The following is a 20,585-nucleotide window of genomic DNA, read 5'->3' on the forward strand; positions in this document are numbered from 1 at the left end:
AGTTCTGTCCAATGCTCCAGGTTCACAGTGGTTCCTGTTGGGGGTAGCAAAAGGCAGAGCAGTACAGAGGCATGGAGGAGATGGAGCTGAGGCTTGCAGGCTGCGTAGAGCTCATCCATATGGAGGAGGGGAAGGCAAGTCTGGAGAGGGCACAGAGCAGGCGCAGTTGGTGAGGGGCGTGGTGGAGGGCTCTGTAGGTTGGTGTCCCTGAAGTCAAGTCTGCGGTGTGCTGGAGGCTCAGGAGCTCTAGTCAGAGGGGTGGGCTGGGCCCCTTCCTGAGACTTGCTCTCTGAAATCTTTGAGGTTTCCCTCAAGCTTGTCAGGATCCATGGCCCAGGCAGCTCCTATGCTGGCTGTCCTTTCAATCCATCCAGCCTTGAAACTGACCTCCTTTTTATTGATGGTGGATCAGTACCATCAGAGGTGCTGCTGCCTGATGCCATGGAGATGCCAATTGAAGGCCACCAGCAAGGTCTTGCATTCCATATGGGAGTGGTTGTCAGGGGTCCCTGATTTGTTGCCTGCCTCTTTCTGATCTGATTCTTCTATTTTCCCTTACCCCAGATCTTCAGGGTCTGACCCTGAGGCCTGAGACTGTCTTGTTATTCTGGGCTTCGTGGAGATGTTGGCTTTTCTCCCTCAGTTATAAACTGGGAGAACCTCTGCCCTGCACCACCACTGTCAGACTAATGATTCTTATTTATTTATTTACTTATTTTTTGCCTTTTTGCTATTTCTTTGGACTGCTTCTGCGGCATATGGAGGTTCCCAGGCTAGGGGTCGAATCGGAGCTGTAGCCGCTGGCCCACGCCAGAGCCAGAGCAACACGGGATCCGAGCCGCATCTGCAACCTACACCACAGCTCACGGCAACGCTGGATCCTTAACCCACTGAGCAAGGGCAGGGACCGAACCCGCAACCTCATGGTTCCTAGTCAGATTCGTTAACCACTGCACCTCGACGGGAACTCCGAGTTTGTTTCTTTTCTGTAGATAGGCTCATTTAGTGCCGTATATTAGATTCCAGATATAAATGATATTATATGGTGTTTGTCTTTCTCCTTCTGACTTACTTCACTTAGTATGAGAGTCTCTAGTTGTATCCCTGTTGCTGCGAATGGCATTATTTTGTTCTATTTTATGGCTGAGTAGTATTCCATTGTGTATATATACCACATCTTCTTAATCCATTCTTCTGTAGATGGATATTTGGGTTGTTTCCATGTCTTGGCTATTGTGAATAATGCTGAAGCAAGAGTATTGGAGATAAAGCATGGTTTTGCTCACAAGGGGCACTGTGCTTCCATGGTCTGAGGGTGGGGAGTCTTGCCTGCACCTGTGTCCTGGGAGGATTTGCATAATAAGAGCAGCTCCCAATTAGGAGTATTTTCAACCCTAATTAGAGCTGCTTCACAGAAAGAGGTGCAGAGTGGGTCAAAAGGAAGGCCTGGCTGGCAAAGCTCAGGCCTCATCCATTTTACTTCCCCCTACTGTCTTCCTCCCCAGGCAGCCCAAGGTATCTCTGTCACCATCAGGGCCCTCTGATAAGCAACACCTTCTCTCTCTACCCAAGTCCTAGAAGAATCAGAGCAGCTTCTTCCAGTCTTAGGAAACATGGAGCCCTCAGACCCTGCTATGTCTCCTTATTATTTACTCAAGATCTTACTCTCCTTTTTTTTTAAATAGCCACACCAGAGGCATATGGAAGTTCCCCAGGCCAGGGATTGAATCCAAGCTGCAGCTGTGACCTACTCTGCAGTTATAGCAATGCTGGATCCTTTAACCCACTGTATTGGGCTGGGGATTGAACCTGAGTCTCCACAGCCACTCAACCCACTGCAGTCAGGTTCTTAACCCACTGTGCTACCGAAGGAGCTCCCTCACCCCCATTTTAGCACAGACACCTTTGTCCCACAGTCAGAATCATTTTATTTCCATTAACGAGCCTGTGCACATCTGTGGAGCACCATTAGAGGAATATCCATCAATCAGGCCTGGTGAATACCAACCAGGCATATTCTAAAGGCCGTTCCTTAATCCTGGCTGCTCAGCTAGACATGGTGAATTACACTTTCATCTGGGGCATGTGATGATTACAACTTATCCCAAGTTGCATAGGTTTCTCACTCAAATACAAATGTTTGTCTTGATTAAGTAGCTGATAGTCCTCTCAGGAGGGAATTCCCATAGGACCCTGGTTATAGCCAGGGCTGTACACCATCCTGAGGTCATAGATTCATGAACTTTTGGAGAGGTCAGGTTTCTGAGGTGGGAGAAGGAAAGGTGGGGTGATTGGGAGCCAGATCTTCCCACTGCAGAAGATAATGCATAGTTTTCAGTATTAGGATGTTGGTACTCCCCAAACCAGAGATACTGTGGCATTTGTTCAGTTTCAATTATATCAAGCCAGTCTTCAAACAGAAGCATTTTCCGTTTTGTAAATAAAATCATTAATCTCACAAGAGACTATCTAGCTTCCTGGGATGAAAACAGAGAAATTACAGGGCATTGGATTGACCTAGGTAACAGCTAGATCTCATTATTGTGCATTCATTACCAAACATAAGAGGTCTGTTTATTATTAACAATGCCTCTAAGCCAGCACTGCGCTTGGAGCTTTACTCCCATGATCTTAGGTCCTCTCCCCACACAACTGAGTTTCATCATCCCTACCTGACAGCTCAGGAAGCAAAGGCTCCCAGAGGGTAAGAGCTTTCCTCAGGCTTTCGCAGTTAATATACACTGAATTCAGAAGTTAATCCCAAAGTCTAAGCCCAAAATTGTGCTTTTCTAAATTTTGTTGCATAGAATAACATAGAGTGTAGGATTCAAAGAAATCAGAATCGCTCGAACCTCTTACACCTCTGGTAGATGAGTAAATCCTGGCTTAGCTGGCAAATCTTCCTGCTGTCGTGGAGTCTCACTAACTGCACTCCAACCCATTCTGGTGGAATGTTTCCCCTTGTTCACAACCCATGAGAAAAAGGAGCCTTCTCAGACTAAAGACGGTGAGGAGGAGACTCCTTCCATTCGGCTGGGAAGTCAGACTGCACAGTTTATTGAAGGAGATCATTAACACCCAGAAGAACTTTCTCTAATGGTAGTTTCCTGCATCATTCAGAAAATAAGGTTTTGGGAGTTCCCATTGTGGCTCAGAGGTAATGAACCTGCCTAGTATCCACAAGGATGCGGGTTCAATCCCTGGACTCGCTCAGTGTGTTAAGGATCTGGCGTTACTGTGAGCTGTAGTGTAGGTCACAGACACAGCTCAGATCTGGCAGCCGTGGCTGTGGCGTGGACTGGCAACTTCAGCTCTGATTTGACCACCAGCCTGGGAACATCCATATGCTGCAGGAGGGGGACTAAATAGACAAAAAGAAAAAAAAAAAAAAAAGAAGGAAGGAAAGAAGAAAATAAGGTTTCATAAACCCTCCAAAACTTAGTTTTTTCTAACCTTTGATCTTTCAAATGACTGCAAAATAAATCATTTAATTTTTGGGAGAAAACTGAAAAAAAAAAAAAAAAACTCCACAGAAACACAACAAAACCAGTTTTAGCTCTAAATCCCTTAGCCATTTTGGAAAGTTTGTTTGGAAATGAGGAAGGGCTCAATTCAACTTGTAATCATGGCATTTTTCTTTTTCTACCTTTCCCATCTTCCTGAAATGATGTGAGAGGCAGCCAAAACAGTTAAGCTCCCAAATACCGATCAGATCAGAAATTCTACATCTCAACAGACTTCATGTCTAAAATAGAACAAGGATCTGAATTGTCTATGTCCTTTTATTTTTCTCTTGAGGCAAAGCCAAAGGGGAAATAACCTGAAATCACGTTTCTCCTCTGTATTTTAAGTTTTTTTTTTTTAACTTTAAAGATAAGCAGCAAAGAATAATCCATAATAGAAATTAAGCCCTATACCATGAATTCCCTAAGTATCAAGTTAGTCCAAGACTTTATTATATGCTACCTAACTCATAATGAACTCATATTACTTGTCACTTAGACTTTTCCTCATTTTCCTCAAAATTTCTTAGAGACATCTGCAGAAATCTACGTGTGTCCCAATTTTGGGTGCCCTACCTCCTATCTTCCTTCTTGCCACACAGCACAATTTGTAAGCTATTAAATTAATCCTAAATTGGCCAGCTGTACTTAGCCTGTAAGTCAGGATGGTACTAAGGAAGTTTCCATCAGAGGAGACCTGCCCATCACCTTGGACTTGCCAGCTAGCTAGGTGACAGTGGGTAGGGACATCATCCCAGGGCCTCAGTTTCCTCCTCTGTGGAGTGTAAGGAGAGGTCTAGAATTTGGCCAATTTTCCAGCACGCTGGTTTGGAAACAGGCAATTTTCTTTCCAAGCAGGGATGTTCTACGATTTTAGAACATCGGCCGAACATAAAACAATAGGAAGGCCTGTGCTTTCTAACTAAACTCTTTTCTTGGAAGAAAATCATTTCTCTAAATAAGCACCTTGCCAGTAAACACTTTGGGCCCTTTCGGCTTGATGCTCTGTGATACTCAGGGACTCCCAATTTGCTTGTGGTTAAGAGGACCAGGACATTTGTTCCCTCCCACTGTACATTTACAACATGCACCTCTGGACCCTAGCTTTCAGCCATGTCTCCTTCTCCCTGATCCAATCAGGGTGGGCCGGTGGTGTTTGAGGAGAAAACCAACATCCATTATATGCATCTCACAGGGCGTTTTCTCAACGGCCAAGGCAGAGAGGGAGCGCTCAGAATGGGGCAGGGCTGTGAGTTCCTCAGAGTCAGGAAGACTCCTTGGAGGAGGCAGGCTGTGAATTAACTGGTTCCTGAAGATTGAGTGAGATATCTATAGGGAAGTGGTTACTCAAACCATGGTTCCTGGGCCAGCAGCACCAGCAATGCCTGGAAACTTGTTAAAAGTGCTGTGCTAGAGTTCCCTTTGTGGCTCAGTGAATAATGAAGCCAGCCAGTATCCATGAGGATGCAGGTTCAATCCCTGGCATTTCTCAGTGGTTAGGATCTGTTGTTGCCATGAGATGCAATGTAGGTCGAGGACAAGGCTCAGATCTTGCATTATTGTGGGTGTGTTGTAGACCAGCAGCTGCAGCTCTGATTCAACCCTTAGCCTGGGGACTTCCACATGCCATGGGCACAGCCTTAAAAGAAACCAAAACAAAAAAACTGCAGTGTCTCGGAGCCCCAACCTAGATGCAGTGAATCAGCAACTCTGGTGGAGGGTGGGGGGAGTGGCTTAGCAAGCTATTTTCTAACAAACCCTGTGCAGGTGATTCTGGGGCTCACTCTAGTTTGACTACTCATTGTGGAGTCAGGGGTGGCCCAAGGCCACTGAGAGGCTTTGGAACCAGGCAGACAATCCAAGTGAAATTCCAGGAAGGAGGGAGATGGCATAGCTGGAGGAACACTGGCAGCCGAGGTGCCCAGTAGGAGGACAACCCTGGGTCCCAACCCCAACCACACCATTCTCTCCCTGTGTTACCTGGGACAAATCACCTGGAGTCTCTGAGTGTGGACTTTCTCCTCTGTAAAGAAGGAAATGACAGGACCTTGAAGGGTAGCTTACAGTGCCTGCATAGTGCAGGCTGCAGCAGATGCCAAGTCCCCAGAGGTGAGGGGCTGGAGGGAGGGTGTGAGAAATAAAGTGGGGGAGGGTCAGGCCAAGGGGACCATGGACCTGGTGAACAGGGACTTCTCTAGGGCTCCTGTCTGTATAGGGCATTTGTCGTTCAGTGCTTTAGAGAGGAGCACTTCTTTGGCAGGGGTGGAGGAGGGAGGCAATATGGGGAGACCACTGTGCCAGGTATCCCTGCACCTTGCTTCTAGGGACAGGGCACTTAGAGATTTGTGCAATATGGCACCCTTTAGGATACGAAGGAGAGGGCCAGGGGTCTAGATATGGACCATTTTTCTATTTAACAACCAAAGACGTGTTTTTGAATGTGGCTGAGGAGCTTAGGACTCTGGAGTTGCTGTCATGGCTCAGTGGTTAGCAAACCCGACTAGCATCCATGAGCACGCGGGTTCTATCCCTGGCCTCTCTCAGTGGCTTGAGGATCCAGCATTGCTGTGAGCTGTGGTGTAGGTTGCAGATGTGGCTTGGATCCCGCGTTGCTATGGCTCTAGCATAGGCCAGTGGCTACAGTTCCGATTGGACCCCTACCTTGGGAGCCTCTATATGCCACGGGTGTGGCCCTAAAGACAAAAAAGACAAAAAGAAAGAAAGAAAGAAAGAAACAAACAAACAAACAAACTTAGGACTCCCTAAGCTTGTAACCTGCAGTTCAGATGCAGGTGAGCAGAAAGGATACATCAGCCACCTCTGCTGGGCCACCTAAAGTCAACAGCAAACATTGGGGTGGGCCTGCTCAGCAGCAAGGCTGGAGCTCACGCAGGGGCTTCAGCCCCAGAACCCCAGACAATCCCCGCTGGAGGAGAGACAGACACGTGCAACAGAGCCCCTGGGGTGCTTGGGGCACCACTGGCCAGACGTGAGGATCAGTGCTTGACACAGACTTCATTTCAGTCTCACAACCACTCCTGCAGGCAGCCAGGAGACTCAGGGAGAGGGAACATGGCTCAAGGTCACAGAGGCAGACACAAGCCCAGACTGTCTGACTGGCCACTGTGCTGCCTTGGGAGGAAGTGCATTATCCATGGGTGAGGCCAGAGAAGGCTGCTTAGCAGGTTTCACAGGCTTGCTGAAGTTCTCCTGGGGACCAAAGCGGTCAGGCTTTCCAAAGAGAGGGTCCAGGGTGGACACAGATTTCCCAGGATGAGCTGGGGCCTGCCTGGCTTGCGCCCAACTCAAAGGTCCCTCCAGCTTTTGGAGGAAGCTCTCTGAGCCTCAATCTGGTCCTCACCCCACAATGAGGGGCAGAACTAGTTGCCCTCTCAGATCCAGGTGTTCCTACCTCTCGGCCCAGGCCTGCAGTAGTGCTTCCTAGCTGTTGGCCCTCTGACCCTCCTCCCCAGGCAGCACCCAGCCTCTGATGAGCCATGTCAAAAGCTGCTGGGAGCAGGATTTCCCTTGCTCATTATTCCAAGAAGGGATCCTGAAGGGGCCTGCCCTCCACTGAGCACATAGTAAGTGCTCAGCAAAGTCAAGAATTGAAGTTGGAGGCAGGAACTTCTCCCAGGCAACTGTCAGTGAGGGTAACTAAGCTCCTTGTGGTTTCTGGTGATCATCAAACCAATGCATCTTTGGTTAAACCTGGGCTGGCGCCATGAGAGGGACAACAGTGAAGCACATGGTGGAAGTGCATTCCCATTGATACCTTCTAGTAATTGTTACTTCTCAGTCAATAATGAGCTTTCATTTCCCTGAGTCTTTGCAACTGTCTTGGAGAGTCCTGTTTCTCTGAGATAAAATCAATATTGGCACTTCAAATTGAGAGACCATGATGTTGTAAACCAAGAAATTGTTGTCCCACAGTGACCCAGCATGGTGCCAGGAACAGTGGCCCTTCCATGTAAATTAGTGATAAAGAGATGAATGGGAGGAAGGAAGGAAGCGGGGAGAAGGGAAGGAAGGAAGGAACTCTCACATTAGAACTGCAAATAGGTGGAGTTCCCGCTATGGCGGCAGTAATGAACCTGAGTAGTGTACGTGAGGTCCGGGTTCCATCCCTGTTCCCCACTCAGTGGGTTAAAGATCCAGCATTGCCGTGAGCTGTGGTGTAGGTCTCAGACATGGCTCAGCTCCCTCATCACTGGCTGTGGTGTAGGCTGGCAGCTGCAGCTCAGATTCAACCCCTAGCCTGGGAACTTCCGTATGCCTCGGATGCAGCCCTAAAAAAATGGTAAAAAGAACTGCAAATAGGACCATCACCAATAATGGCAGTGATGATTTTTCCATTTTCCGGCCGTAAAACCCTTTATCCACATGACTCTTTAGCTACACTTGGGGGCCATAATGAAATCCACCAATAAATGCTACAGAGTGTCTATGGTGGATGAACACCTCCAAAGCTCCTGGTGGCCACTGACTCCCCTCCACAGTCTTTTAGAAATAAAAATTATTATCAAAGTATTACTCAATTGTTTTCCAATAAAATGCAACAGAAAGGAATGGGATTGAATTTAGACACCAAGTCAGGTTGTCTGGGGTCTGTCTGCCTGTCTGTATAATCCAGATTTTGATCCAATACATTTCAATTTCACCCCAACACGCGTCCCCATTTATCTGCAGCCTGTCTCCTTTTATGCTCCGCTAAAGAGGCTTTAAACAATCGTGGAGAACCAATGTACCTTTCCTACTGCATTAATCAGACAAAAGGTAGAGGTTGTCTAAGATTAAAAGTGTCTAATATCTAAGTTTTATTATCTTCTCCTCTTTTTTGTATTTTGATCTTAGGACTTCAAGGACAGAAAGGAACAAAAGGAGAATCAGGATTTCCAGGTAAAGGGCCAGCCTCATTTTAATTTCTCGGAATGATCACTGGAAAGGCTTGTGCTCCAAGGTCAAGTCTTATGGACCCTGAAATCACAGCAGTAACCTTCCTCCAGAGTGGCCTGGACCAAGCTGGTCTGAGGCTGAGACTCCAGGGCTGGGTCCCTCCAGCCTCAGATTCTTCTTCTTCCGATGGGGAGGGGGTAGAGAGAGGGGCAGGGGCTGAGAGTGTGAAGGGTAAAGAAGGATGGGAGAGCTGCCCCCTGGTGGTGGTGTCAGGCTGCACAGCGGCCCTGGGAGCTGGGCCACCTTCATCTCTAGTTCCCAGTTGGTTGCCTGGCCTCCATCTTCCTGTGCACATCTGCTTCCATCCCTCTCCATCCTCCCTTTGGTCCTTAAGCCCTACCCCCACCCCTCCTGCTGCCTCTCACAGAATATCATTACCATCCCCCATGGCCCCGCCCTTACCTGTGGTTGGTTACTGTGCTCTACCGGTGGCATTTCTTTTTTTTTTTTTTTGTCTTTTTTAGCTATTTCTTGGGCCGCTCCTGCGGCATATGGAGGTTCCCATGCTAGGGGTCGAATCGGAGCTGTAGCCGCCGGCCTAAGCTAGAGCCACAGCAACGCAGGATCTGAGCCATGTCTGCAACCTACACTACAGCTCACGGCAACGCCGGATCGTTAACCCACTGAGCAAGGGCAGGGACCGAACCGGCAACCTCATGGTTCCTAGTCGGATTCGTTAACCACTGCGCCATTACGGGAACTCCCCGGTGGCATTTCTAATCTCTCCTGCCTAACCCAAGCAGACACAGCAAAACTCCTCCGACACATTTCCTGAGCAGCCTTTCTTCCTCCTGAGCTGGATGTTCTATTCCTATTCTAATTTATTGAAGGAGAAATTGAAGCCTGGAAATGTTCTAGCAAATTCTCCCAGAAAGGCTAGAACTTCCACACAATTATTTAGTCCATGAGGATCAACAGACTTGGAATCCTGGTGGCTATTTTCACCTGCACATCCTCAACCAGAGCTTACCTGGCTGTAGGGTGATCCGGGCAGCACCCCACCCCTGTCCCAGGCCCACCATCTAAACAGCTGTTGATAGGGGTGGGGGTGGGAAACTCATTCACTAAATACTCTCGGTCCCCCTTGGGAAGCAGAGCAGAGCATCTGATGGCGATGGTTTCTCTCCTCTCCAGGCCCTGCAGGTCTGAAGGGAGAGAAGGGAAGCCGAGGCCTGGAAGGCTCCAGGGGTGCCCCTGGACTAGGTGGCCAAAAGGGAGAGCCCGGAGCCAAAGGTAAGGCCTCTGTTTCTGATTTGAGGGTTCTAGGAGAAGCCTGCTGTAAGGGGTTGGGAGTTTTCAGAACCAGAAGGGTGGAGGCTTAGTGGTACTATGCCCTGTTCTGGGCTTGCCCTCAGCGCTGAGCTTACAGACATAAGGCACAGCCTGAACTGTAAGAGGAAGGCAGGTGACCATGTCTGGTACCACACCCAGGCAGGCCCTGCCACAGCACAGGCTCTGACACTGACCAGAGGAGAGGCCTTCCACTCCATGTCTCTTAAATGTCCCTCTCTAACCAGCTTCAACCCCTCCTGCTGTAGCTCAGGCCCATCTCTTCTTGCTCAACCATGGGGGCCCATGGCACATCCAGCCCCGATGATGCCAGGTGGCTGGCAAAGCTGGGGGTCAGAGAAGAGAGTCTCACACCCCCACCACTCCACCCTTCTCCCCACACCCCTTCCCCACTGCTGGCAAAGGAGGGCAAGGGGGTCCTGGCTTGTTTTCCCTCCAACTGTGTGGTTTTTCTCCTTATGACAGGATCTTCTGGGCTACAGGGAGCAAAGGGAGCAAAGGGTGAAAAAGGTAATTACTATCCTGTTCTTTTTAATTTCTTTCTTTTTGTTTTTTTTTTTGTTTTGCTTTTGTTTTTGTTTTTTTTAAGTTCACACCTGCAGCATATGAAGGTTCCCGGACCAGGGGTCCAGTTGGAGCTATAGCCACTGGCCTATGCCACAGCCAGAGCAACATCACATCTGAGGCACATCTGTGACCTACACCACAGTTCACGGCAACGCTGGATCCTTAACCCACTGGGCAAGACCAAGTATCAAACCTGCGTCCTCATGGATGCTAGTCAGATTTGTTTTCATTGAGCCACGATGGGAACTCTTATTCCTGTTCTTTTTAATGTATGCTTTAGAGGCTACTCTGTGCCTGAAAGTTACAAATGTGCTGGGGAGAGGCCTTGGTTTTCAGAGATTCCTCATTCTGGAGAAAAGCTAATGGGTTTGACCTTTGAATAAGACTGCACATGGCTTGAAGACACAGACAATTGTTTCCTTCCTTTCTTCCTTCCTTCCCTTCCTCCTTCCTTCCTTCTTCTCCTTTTTTCCTCCATAGCAGAAGGCAAAACTTGTGAGTTGGATGTGTAAGGCTAGCTGCAGAAGCACCTGTCACTATGGTCTCACACCTACAGACCCAGGGACGTGGAGGCCACTGGCCAGGGGGTGCTGCTGTCACCATGTGGGACCTTCCCAGTTGTGGACAGCCAAGCAGGAGGTTTCTTTTCCCTAACTACACAGCTTCAAAAACCGAAAAGGCAGAACCCATATCCACACAAAGTGGCCAGGCTGCTTCCCTCACCTCTCCCATGTGTTTTGTCGTCAAGGTGAATCCATGCTGTCTGTCAGGATTATCGGCTCCAGGAACCGAGGCCGAGCTGAAATTTTCTATAGCGGTGTCTGGGGGACAATTTGTGATGATGACTGGGACAATTCGGATGCCACTGTCTTCTGCCGCATGCTGGGTTACTCCTCAGGAAGTGCCGTTTACAATGTGGGAGGAGGTAAGTGACTCCCTGACCAGGACCCTCTTTCCTGGAGGAACTGACGTGGGCTTTCTCTCCCTGGTAGGTTGTTGGCACCCTTTGAAAGCAAGTGGCTCAGTGTGGCTTGGTTAAAAGAAAAGAATTGGTCCAAGCCACTGAAAAATTCTGTAGCTCAGGGCCCCGGGTTTGCATCCTTCTAGCTTGAAAGCCCCAGGAGAAAGAAGGCTCTCTTCCCGAAAGGGACAGCAAAAGCTTAGTCGGGCCATTGTCTGTCCACCCCCGAAGCCAGAAGGTCACTTGCCCAAGGGTGTTTGTGAGGGACGCTCTCTGAAGTATGGCTGAGGGCCTAGAGCTGGGAGAACAGAGAAGAGACAGGGGCGAGCAAATACAATGGGCATTCTGGCTCTTTGGAACCAGGAGGCCTGGCTTTGATCATCTTTAAGGAGAAAGTATGAAGGGAAGAGAAAATGAATCAGAGCAGGGACTTCCTGACATCAGTGTCGGAAAAATGTCCATGGGGTGCCAGACACTCAGTTATGTCTTACAGCAAAAGTTTAGACTTTTAATAAAAGAGTTAACCCTCTAGTCTGAGATGGTTTCTTTGGCCCTGAAGGCTGACCTTAGCAGGAACACTAAGTTTCTCCTGCTCCTACCCCCAAAATATTCTCTGCTCTTATCCCTCCCTCCCCCAAAAGTACATACCTACTTTTAAATCTGAGTCCAGTTGGATTATAAAATCCCATTAGAATACACATTCTCCTCAAACAGGTTAAGCCTATATCGATTGTCCCACTGTAGTATAAATAAATTATCGGGATCAAATAATTCAGGAAGTCCTCTGAGCTCTTGATCTGAAATCCATAATATTAGAAGGAAGGGAGCTTGAGGAAGGTTTGAATTCCTGTGTAACCAGGGGATTGGCCTGGTTACAAAGGTGTTTGAGGAAGAGACTAACACTGGGCAACCCCCAGGAGGAGATTTCAAATCATGTTCAGACTACATATTAAATACTTGGATGAGATTTCTGTCAAAGGGTAGAAAGCAGATCGGAGGCAGAGTCATCTTGCAAGCAGAGCAGCCATCAGCACTGGGCGGATGTGGGAGAAATTGGTGGACGCCCCCCGAGGACAGATGAGCCAGGCTGCTTGGACCTTAATTCCACATTCCTCTCCCCTCTCACTTTCTCTGTGTCTAGGCACTGGGACCATCTGGCTGGACAATGTGGCATGTAAAGGGAGCGAATTTACCCTGTGGGACTGCGGCAAGAATGCCTGGGGATCTCACAATTGCAACCACAATGAGGACGCAGGCGTGAACTGCAGCTGACCCCACAGCCCGACACCACTCTGTCCCTTGGGTGTCTGCAGCCCAGACTCAGCCCTGTGCTCTCTTGGATCTCCCTGGGGGTGGCTGAGCAGCCCCTGGGGGTGGGCTCGCTAATAAAGCTCAAAGCGCTATCTGGCACCGCCCTGGGCTGTGGCTGAAATCACTAGCTGGCCCCTCCCACCCCTTAGGGATACTCGCACTCTCTTCTAGTGTTTTATTCAGTCCTCACGCCTCCACCCCACCGCACACAGGGACAGTGGAGTGTCAACTCAGAGCCAGGGGAGGGTGAGGGGACGAGGGACCAAAATGTGATGGTTCACCTGTAGTCAGATTTAGTCATGATCAGCCCTTCAATCATTCAGATGTAGCACTTCTGCAGCTGCCAGCGCTCCCTCCAGCAAATGAAGAGGCCCATGATGTTGGCATCAGGTTGTATGGAAAATAGAAACTGTACTTTTAAGCATGAAAATATGTCTCGTTAGGATGTGAGCTCCATGAATGCAGGAATTTTCGTCCTCTCCTGAGCCCCTACAGGGCTCCATAAATTAATATTTATGGAATGAATGACTGAATTAAACCAGGAAGGTAGAGCAGCTCATCATCTCTGAGAAACGCCTTGTCCCCTTTGCAGTCTCCCCCGGGACTGTATTCCAAGTGTGGTCACACACCCCACCCCCACTCCTCCAGGTGTTGCAAATGGTTCAGAGTAGTGTGAAATCCAGAGCGTCCAGTGCACCTGTGATACGATGTGACTCTGACGCATCTTCATTCACACTTGACCTGTAAGGAGCTTAGCCTTGGGGCATTAGCAGAATTGCCCAGGGTCACAGTTTGAACCCAGGAGGAACAGTAGAAGGCCTGGGGATGGAGTGGGGATCTCAGGGCTTCCTCCCTCAAGAGCTCAACCAGCCACCTAGGACCCAATACGTGCATGCTTTCTGGTTTTAGAGGCTGCAGCGGCTCAATCAGTGCAGGTATCAAGGCTGAGGGAGCCCTTGATGGGGAGAGGGGCGTGGATGGGGCTTTGAAAGCTGGATGTTTTTCTTTTTTTTTTTTTTTTTTTTTTTTTTTTTTTTGCTTTTTATGGCCGCACCCACAGCATATGGAAGTTCCCAGGCTAGGGGTTGAATTGCAGCTATAGCTGCTAGCCTGCGCCACCGCCACAGCAACGCCAGATCCGAGCCTCGTCTGTGACCACAGATCATGGCAATGCCGGATCCTTAACCCACTGACCGAGGCCAGGGATCGAACCCACATCCTCATGGATACTAGTTGGGTTTGTTAACCGCTGAGCCACGATGGGATCTCCGAAAGCTGGACATTTTCATTTGGCAGAAACCTCTATAATGATGCAGGTTTTTCTAGCACTTTGGGATGGGGAAGTGGTAGATCAGGGAGGAAAGAAGATGTTTTAAGCCCTATCAGGTGTTATGGGATATAATATTTTGCAAATGTGTAACTAATGTGTCTTATCAGCCTCCTGATCTCTCAGATCTCTCAAATCTTGTTGCCTGTTCCTTATCTCCCCCTAAGGTTGGTTTTTTGTTTGTCTGTTTATTACCCAAGGGAAGGAAAGGGCAGGTACAGCCTGAAACAGGACATCACCTCTCCCATCTAAATCTCAAAGCTGACTTCCTGAACCTTTTGAGAAATGGGAGAGCCATGAAAATAAAGTTGAAAGCAGAAACAGCTTTCTAGATTTTTCTGCATAGCTTACCAAAAGCCAAGCCTGGCTAACTTGATCATGGTATTTTAAGTATAGGAGGTCTGAGCAGAGCAAGCAGGAAGGGTAGATACCAGGAAAGCCCCCTGCCCATCAGAGAAAGGCAGGAGAGGAGGACAGAAACAGAGGAGGATCTTCCCTGGATTCTCAGGTCCTGTTTTCCCACTCTCATCTCCTAGCCCAGGATCTGCCTCCTCTAAGAATGATGAACTGTGGGACTGGTTCCTGCCTAGGGAACCCCTTCTGCCATCCTTAGGGATGTGCCAGCCTGTATGCTTGCTCACATGCTCTCACTCCCTCTCCCTCTCTCTCTCTCTCTCTCTCTCTCTCTCTCTCTCTCACACACACACACACACACACACACACACACACCCTTTCCATAGGTACAAACAACAACTTATAGGCATAGGCAAAAATCTTTGCCTATGGAATGGACCATCCTCCAGCACCTACCACAGCAAGAAAGCTCAAAAACAGAGTTCAGCCACAGCCCACACTTTCCTTCCAGGGCTTTGGTGCTCATCTCTTGGCTGTCAATTCCCCACAACCTGTACTTGAAGTGCAGACCTCTCTCCTAATCTCTGCTCATCTTCATGCCTACCAATTCCCTCTACACAGTACCTCGAAGGTCAGGCAGCTAAAGCCTGTCCATCATCTGCCCTCATCACAGCCAATGGCTCCCTCCATCCAGTCAGTGTCCAAGACAAAAACTGAATGTCACACACCATGCCTCCCCCAGGCACCAAGCCTCACTCATTCTCCCTCCCAAACATCTCTCCGATTCACCCACATCTCTCCATTTCTGCCACCATAGTGGTCCAGGCCACAGCCCCAGTGGCCTGGATGCTTGGAAATTCTCATAATCAGTCTCCTCTCCACCACGCCCAACCAACCACCTGTTCATTCTGCAGGCAGCCACCTGGGAGATATTTAGAAATGACGTAGGTCACCATGCCACTCCCTGCCTATAGCTTTCAGTGGCTCCCCATTACCTTAGGCAGTGGGCCAAACTCAGCCTTATAGACAAAGACAAGCCCCTGACAATTGACTTCACACAGGCTTCCAGCAAACGTAATGCTTCCCCTCTATTACATCCAGTCCTTTGTTCATAGAATTTCTCTTATACAATGTTTCTTACACAATAGAATCATGATGAACATTTTCCAACTGGCTCCCTGAATAAATGAATGACTGCATAAACAAGTGAAGGAATGAAGGAATGTTAGAGCACTTAGCTCCTCAGTATTGAGAGTGCTTCACAGGCTTTCCTCAGCACATCCTTGTTGTGTGTTGTACTCTAATTATTCTGGCTAAAGACTCCCCCCATCCACACCCACTAAACAGGTTCCCCAACATGAAGAAATGGTTTTCTCCAAAGGCAGATCTAATACCAGCCTTTTACATCTTATAAGATTAGCTTTCAAAACAAACTAATGGGACCCAAGTTTTACAAGGCGTATTTTCAATATTAAAAGTTCTTATCCTCCTCCTGCCTCAGCATTCCCACAGCACCAGCCCAGATGACCAGGGGAGCCCAAGTGATAAGCTGGGCCCCTACCACAAATTCCCTTCCTCCCCTCCTGTGACTGTGACCTAATGACACAAACCCACCAACGAGGGAGTTCCACTTGTGGCTCAGCAGGTTAAGGATCCTACATTGTCTCCGTTAGGATGTGGGCTCAATCCGTGGCCTCACTCAGTGGGTTAAGGAGCTGGTGTTGCCACAAGAGGCAGTGTAAACAATTTTGTGTGTGTGTGTGTTTTGGGGCTGCATCTGTGGCATATGAAAGTTCCCAGGCTAGGGGTCGAATCGGAACTACGGCTGCTGGCCTATTCCACAGCCACAGCAATGCCAGATCCAAGTGGTGTCTGTGACCTACACCAGAGGTCATGGCAACACCAGATCCTTAACCCACTGAGTGAGGCCAGGGATCGAACCCTCGTCCTCATGGATACTAGTCAGGTCCATTAACCACTGAGCCAGGACAGGAACTCCCCAGCTATAGCTTTGATTCAACCCCTAGCCCAGGAACTTCCATATGCCATGGGCTCAGCTATTTAAAAAACAAAAACAAAAACAAAGCCAAAACACACTAATGAAATCCCCTCACACTTTTTGCTTAGGTATCCCACCTCACCCCAAATAAAGTCCCTCACCCACAGCTCCTCACCCTCTCCCGGCTCTCTGTTCTGCATGGCTGACCCAGTCCCCTGGAGCCCTCTGCATGTGGCCCTCTTGGTCTGCAGTGCCTCTGTCTCTCTAGAATCGTTGAGTATAATAGACTTTGCCTGCGCCTCTCCTGCACCTGCTCCTGAAGCTGCATTTGACCATCCCCTAAAATGACACAGCACACTAGAGCAACACATGACATAAGCAGTATCATCCCCATCTTACAGATGAGCAAACTGAGTCCCCACAAGGTTCAGTACTGAGGTATGTTGGCTCCCATTCACCACCCTTCATGGCCTTTGCAGTGGGACAGCAAGTCTTCTCAACAGGAGCCAGACCTGTTACTCTCTCACTCTCTCTTTCTCTCAGAATTCCTTCAACATATGACACCAAGCTCAGACTATCCTGCTGAAGGATGAGTGAGCGTATGGAGCAGGGCCCAGTTGCCCCTGCAAAGGCCTCCTCCGTGGTCCATCCTACAGCAACGTTCATGAACCCCACCAAGACTGGCCAAGCCTGGTCCACATCAGGATTCACTGCCCAAGCAACCCAAAGAATCATAAGTGATCACAGATGGTTGTGGCTTAAAGCCACTAGGCTTGGGGGAGATTTGCTATATAAGCAATAACTGCCTGGTAAAACTACACACAGTAAGAAGCAGAGAGGGGCTCACTCCTTGGTGGGGAAGGGGGGCTGCCATCCACCCCTTGGCAGTGGGTCCTCTGATAAGCTCTCAGGAAACCCCCTTCAGGACTGCAGGGACCAGAGAACGTGGCCACAGCATGTGGCATGACAGTGCTGTGGCTGATTGTGGGCCTGAAGAGGAACTGGGTAAAATCAGCCAGATGGCATCCTCAACTGTCAGAGAGCAAGGGAGGGGCTGGGGCCACCGCACGTCATGAACTCTGAGTGACACTGCTGTTTGTTTGAAATAACTCTCCTCCCTCCTGCTTCCCCTCCCAGGGAACGCTGTGCCCTGGCTGAGGCCTGCAGGACAGATGCCAGCATGGAGCAATACTGGATATGACAGCCATGGCAAGTTCCTCAAAAAACCACTGTGCACAAGCCCCCATCACCCCCCTGCCTGGCAGGGCAAACCTGGAGAGCTTCCCAGCGCCCAGCTATGGAGACTTGGCTCGGAACTGAGGTTCCGGAACCAGACTGCCTGGATTAGGACCCTGTGCTGCCACATAACAGGGCTTTTCCTGGACAATCAAGTTCTTGAAACCCTCTGGGCCCCGTTTACTCATCTGTAAAATAAAGATCGTAACAGTTCCTCCCTCTCGGAACTCTTGTGAGGACTCATTCACTGGATCAGATAAAAGAAAGCATTTTAAATGGTGCCAGGCACGTGGGAAATGCTCAGTGTCGGTTATTATGATCCTTCAAGAACCTTCACAGTCGCCCTCACCCCAGTGTTGGCTGTGCATCTCCTTGGGCCCCCCATACCCCCTGCCCCATGCACATAGGCTGGTGGGGAGGACAGCCTAGGATGGTGTCTGTGGGTCTCCAGAAGCCTGCATGGATGGAGCTGGGAGCGGAAGAAGTTTGTTGGGAGTAACACCTGTGAAAGATGAAAGGTGAGAGGAGAGCCTCAGACAAACCAGCAGAGTCTCAGTCTGCTCTCCAGGGAGATGTGAGCCAAGACGGCCCCTCAGGGAGTCCCAAGCTGTCCAGGAGCCTGCAGGCCTAGTGCCTTCTCCAAACTCAGTCCCTGGCTTGGGGCTGCTTCGGAGGTGCAGGGCCTTGGCCTGGGTGTGGAGGTGGAGCCTCTACATGGTGCCCTGGTGCCAGAGGCTCCTGTTGAAGCCAGAGGTGGTTTGCTGAAAAGAGGGTGGGACTTGGTTCAGATTCAAATCCAGGACCAGTGACCAATTGTATGGCTTAGGGATACCACATAACCTCTCTGAACTTCTTCTTCATCATCTGTCAAGAGGGAATATGGTGAGGAGGATGATGGTAAAAATAAAATACTACCTCATGTGGATTAACTCATGTGCTCTTGGCATGTACTGGGTACTGAATAACAGCAACATTTATTAGAACAACTCCTGAATCCAAGCCTGTTCTTAACAGAATTCCACCTAGAATATCTTCTTTTCTTCTACCCACTACTCTAGAATCCTCCCCACCCTTTAACACCCAGTTCCAGTTATACTTCCTTTAAGTAAACTTCCCAGATTGCTTTCACTCCAGCGAACTCTTAATCCATAGAGCCCATCCACGTGAGGAAGGAAAAAATCAGAGCAGAATCTAATATTTTTGGAGTTCCCGTTGTGGTGGAGTGGAAACAAATCCAATTAGTATCCATGGGATTCGGGTTCGATCCCTGGCCTCATTCAGTGGGTTAAGGATCCAGCGTTGCTGTGGGCTGTGGTATAGGTTGCAGACTCGACTTGGATCCTGCATTGCTGTGGCTGTGGTGTAGGCCAGCAGTTGTAGCTCTGATTCGACCCCTAGCCTGGGAACTTCCATATGCTACAGGTGTGGCCCTAAAAATAAAAATTAAAAAAAAAAACCCTAAGAATTTTTTTGAGGCCTTACGGTGTGGTATGCACCATACTAGGTGTGTTACTTTTTTGTCCTGGTGACATGTTACCTTATTTATTCTTCACAGCAATACTGAGTGGGATGTCCCACTATTATCTCCATTTTACAGACAGAAAAACTGAGGCTGGGAGAAATAAAATGATTCCCCTTTGGTCATTAGAATTCATCGCCAGTTCTTCCTAATTCTGAATATGTTTTCATTTGCACCATACTGGATGCGGAAGGCATTCAGAAAATTTTGTATTTTTGCAACATAGGAACTTGTGTTATTAAAATTGTACACAAAAAGCACTCGCCTGATAGGATTTTCTAAGTCTATGAGGCTGAGGAGGGGCTCAGAATACAATGGATTCATCCATTCAAGAGTCTTCAGTTTCCTTCAGGGGCAGGATAATCAGAGGTGAATAAAACCAAGTCCCAGGAATATAAACCATCAATTCACAAAAGAGAGTCCATAGGCTAGTGAACATATATATATTTTAAATATTCATCCTTACTTATAATAAAAGAAATGCAAAAAGAGGGAGATCATTTATTTCCACATCAAATCAGCAATTTAAAAAAAAAACTTTGGTGTTGGTGAGAAGGGAGAGAAACTATAAATAGAAATAAAAATGGATTTCAATGGTAGTTATTGAAATTTGGAAGATGTCATCTGAGCTTTTTAAATAAACCAAAGGAGCTAATCAAAAAATGCCTACTATATTGGTTAGTTATTGCTGCATAACAAATCATACCAAGATTTTGTAGGATACATCATTTATGCTCAATCATGCATCTGCAGGTCAGCTGGACATTGGCTGGGCTGACCTGGGCTGGGCTCAGCTGGGCAGCTCTGCTTCAAGCTGCAGTCCAGTTGGGCTTGGCCAGGCTTAGGGTTGCTCCACTTGTATCCTTCTAGAACTTGCCTCCTGGTGAAGGCAGAGGCATGAAAGAGTGATCAGGAACACGTGATGCCTCAAGGCCTGGACTCAGAGGAACCACGCTATCACTCACATTTCACTGGCCAAAGTTAGTCACATGGTTGAGCACAGTCACCCAGCAGGGAAGTTCCCTCTACCCCTGGTGGGAGGATAGCAAAGGGACAAAGGGAATTTACAAAAATAGGGAGATGGGATGCCAAACTGGGGCCAATGGGGCCTAACACAAGTAGATCAAATTCTTCAGAGCACTGTGTACACCACTGTAGAATCACACAAATGCATGGTTAACTTATATAAATTCAACTACTCGAGTTCAGAAAAATTAAAAGAAAAATGGCAATTTAGTGACCTAAAGTTCTATTTTTCACATATCTTCTTTAGTAGATGCTGTATATTATATATTTATACATACACAGTACTCTCCATGGCCGTGTACACAAAACAAGGAAGACTGTACTTCATGAGCTATTGAAAGGGTTTTCAAAGGAATTTTGACTATAAAGGCAGGCCTTGGAGATATCATGGATTCAGTTCCAGGCCATTACTATTAAAAAAAAATCACAATAAAGTGAGTCACGAGAATTTTTGAGTTTCAGAGTTTTTATAAATATTATGTCTACACTCTACTGGAGTCTATCAAGTGTGCAATAGCATTATGTTTCAATAAAAA

General features: G+C 48.2%; 1 protein-coding gene across 1 annotated transcript in view; it reads left to right on the forward strand.

Moving 5' to 3' along the window:
• The window catches only part of MARCO (macrophage receptor with collagenous structure), a 38,352-nt gene extending 25,661 nt beyond the window's left edge, over window positions 1-12,691 (forward strand). Inside the window, exons 9-13 of the mRNA NM_001256366.1 lie at window positions 8,358-8,402; window positions 9,594-9,692; window positions 10,215-10,259; window positions 11,065-11,241; window positions 12,419-12,691. Coding sequence (NP_001243295.1) covers window positions 8,358-8,402; window positions 9,594-9,692; window positions 10,215-10,259; window positions 11,065-11,241; window positions 12,419-12,549 — 497 coding nt within the window. The 3' untranslated portion in view covers window positions 12,550-12,691. The remainder of the gene's footprint in view (window positions 1-8,357; window positions 8,403-9,593; window positions 9,693-10,214; window positions 10,260-11,064; window positions 11,242-12,418) is intronic.

The sequence above is a fragment of the Sus scrofa genome, chromosome 15 (assembly GCF_000003025.6).
Source record: "Sus scrofa isolate TJ Tabasco breed Duroc chromosome 15, Sscrofa11.1, whole genome shotgun sequence".
Classification (NCBI taxonomy): domain Eukaryota; kingdom Metazoa; phylum Chordata; class Mammalia; order Artiodactyla; family Suidae; genus Sus; species Sus scrofa.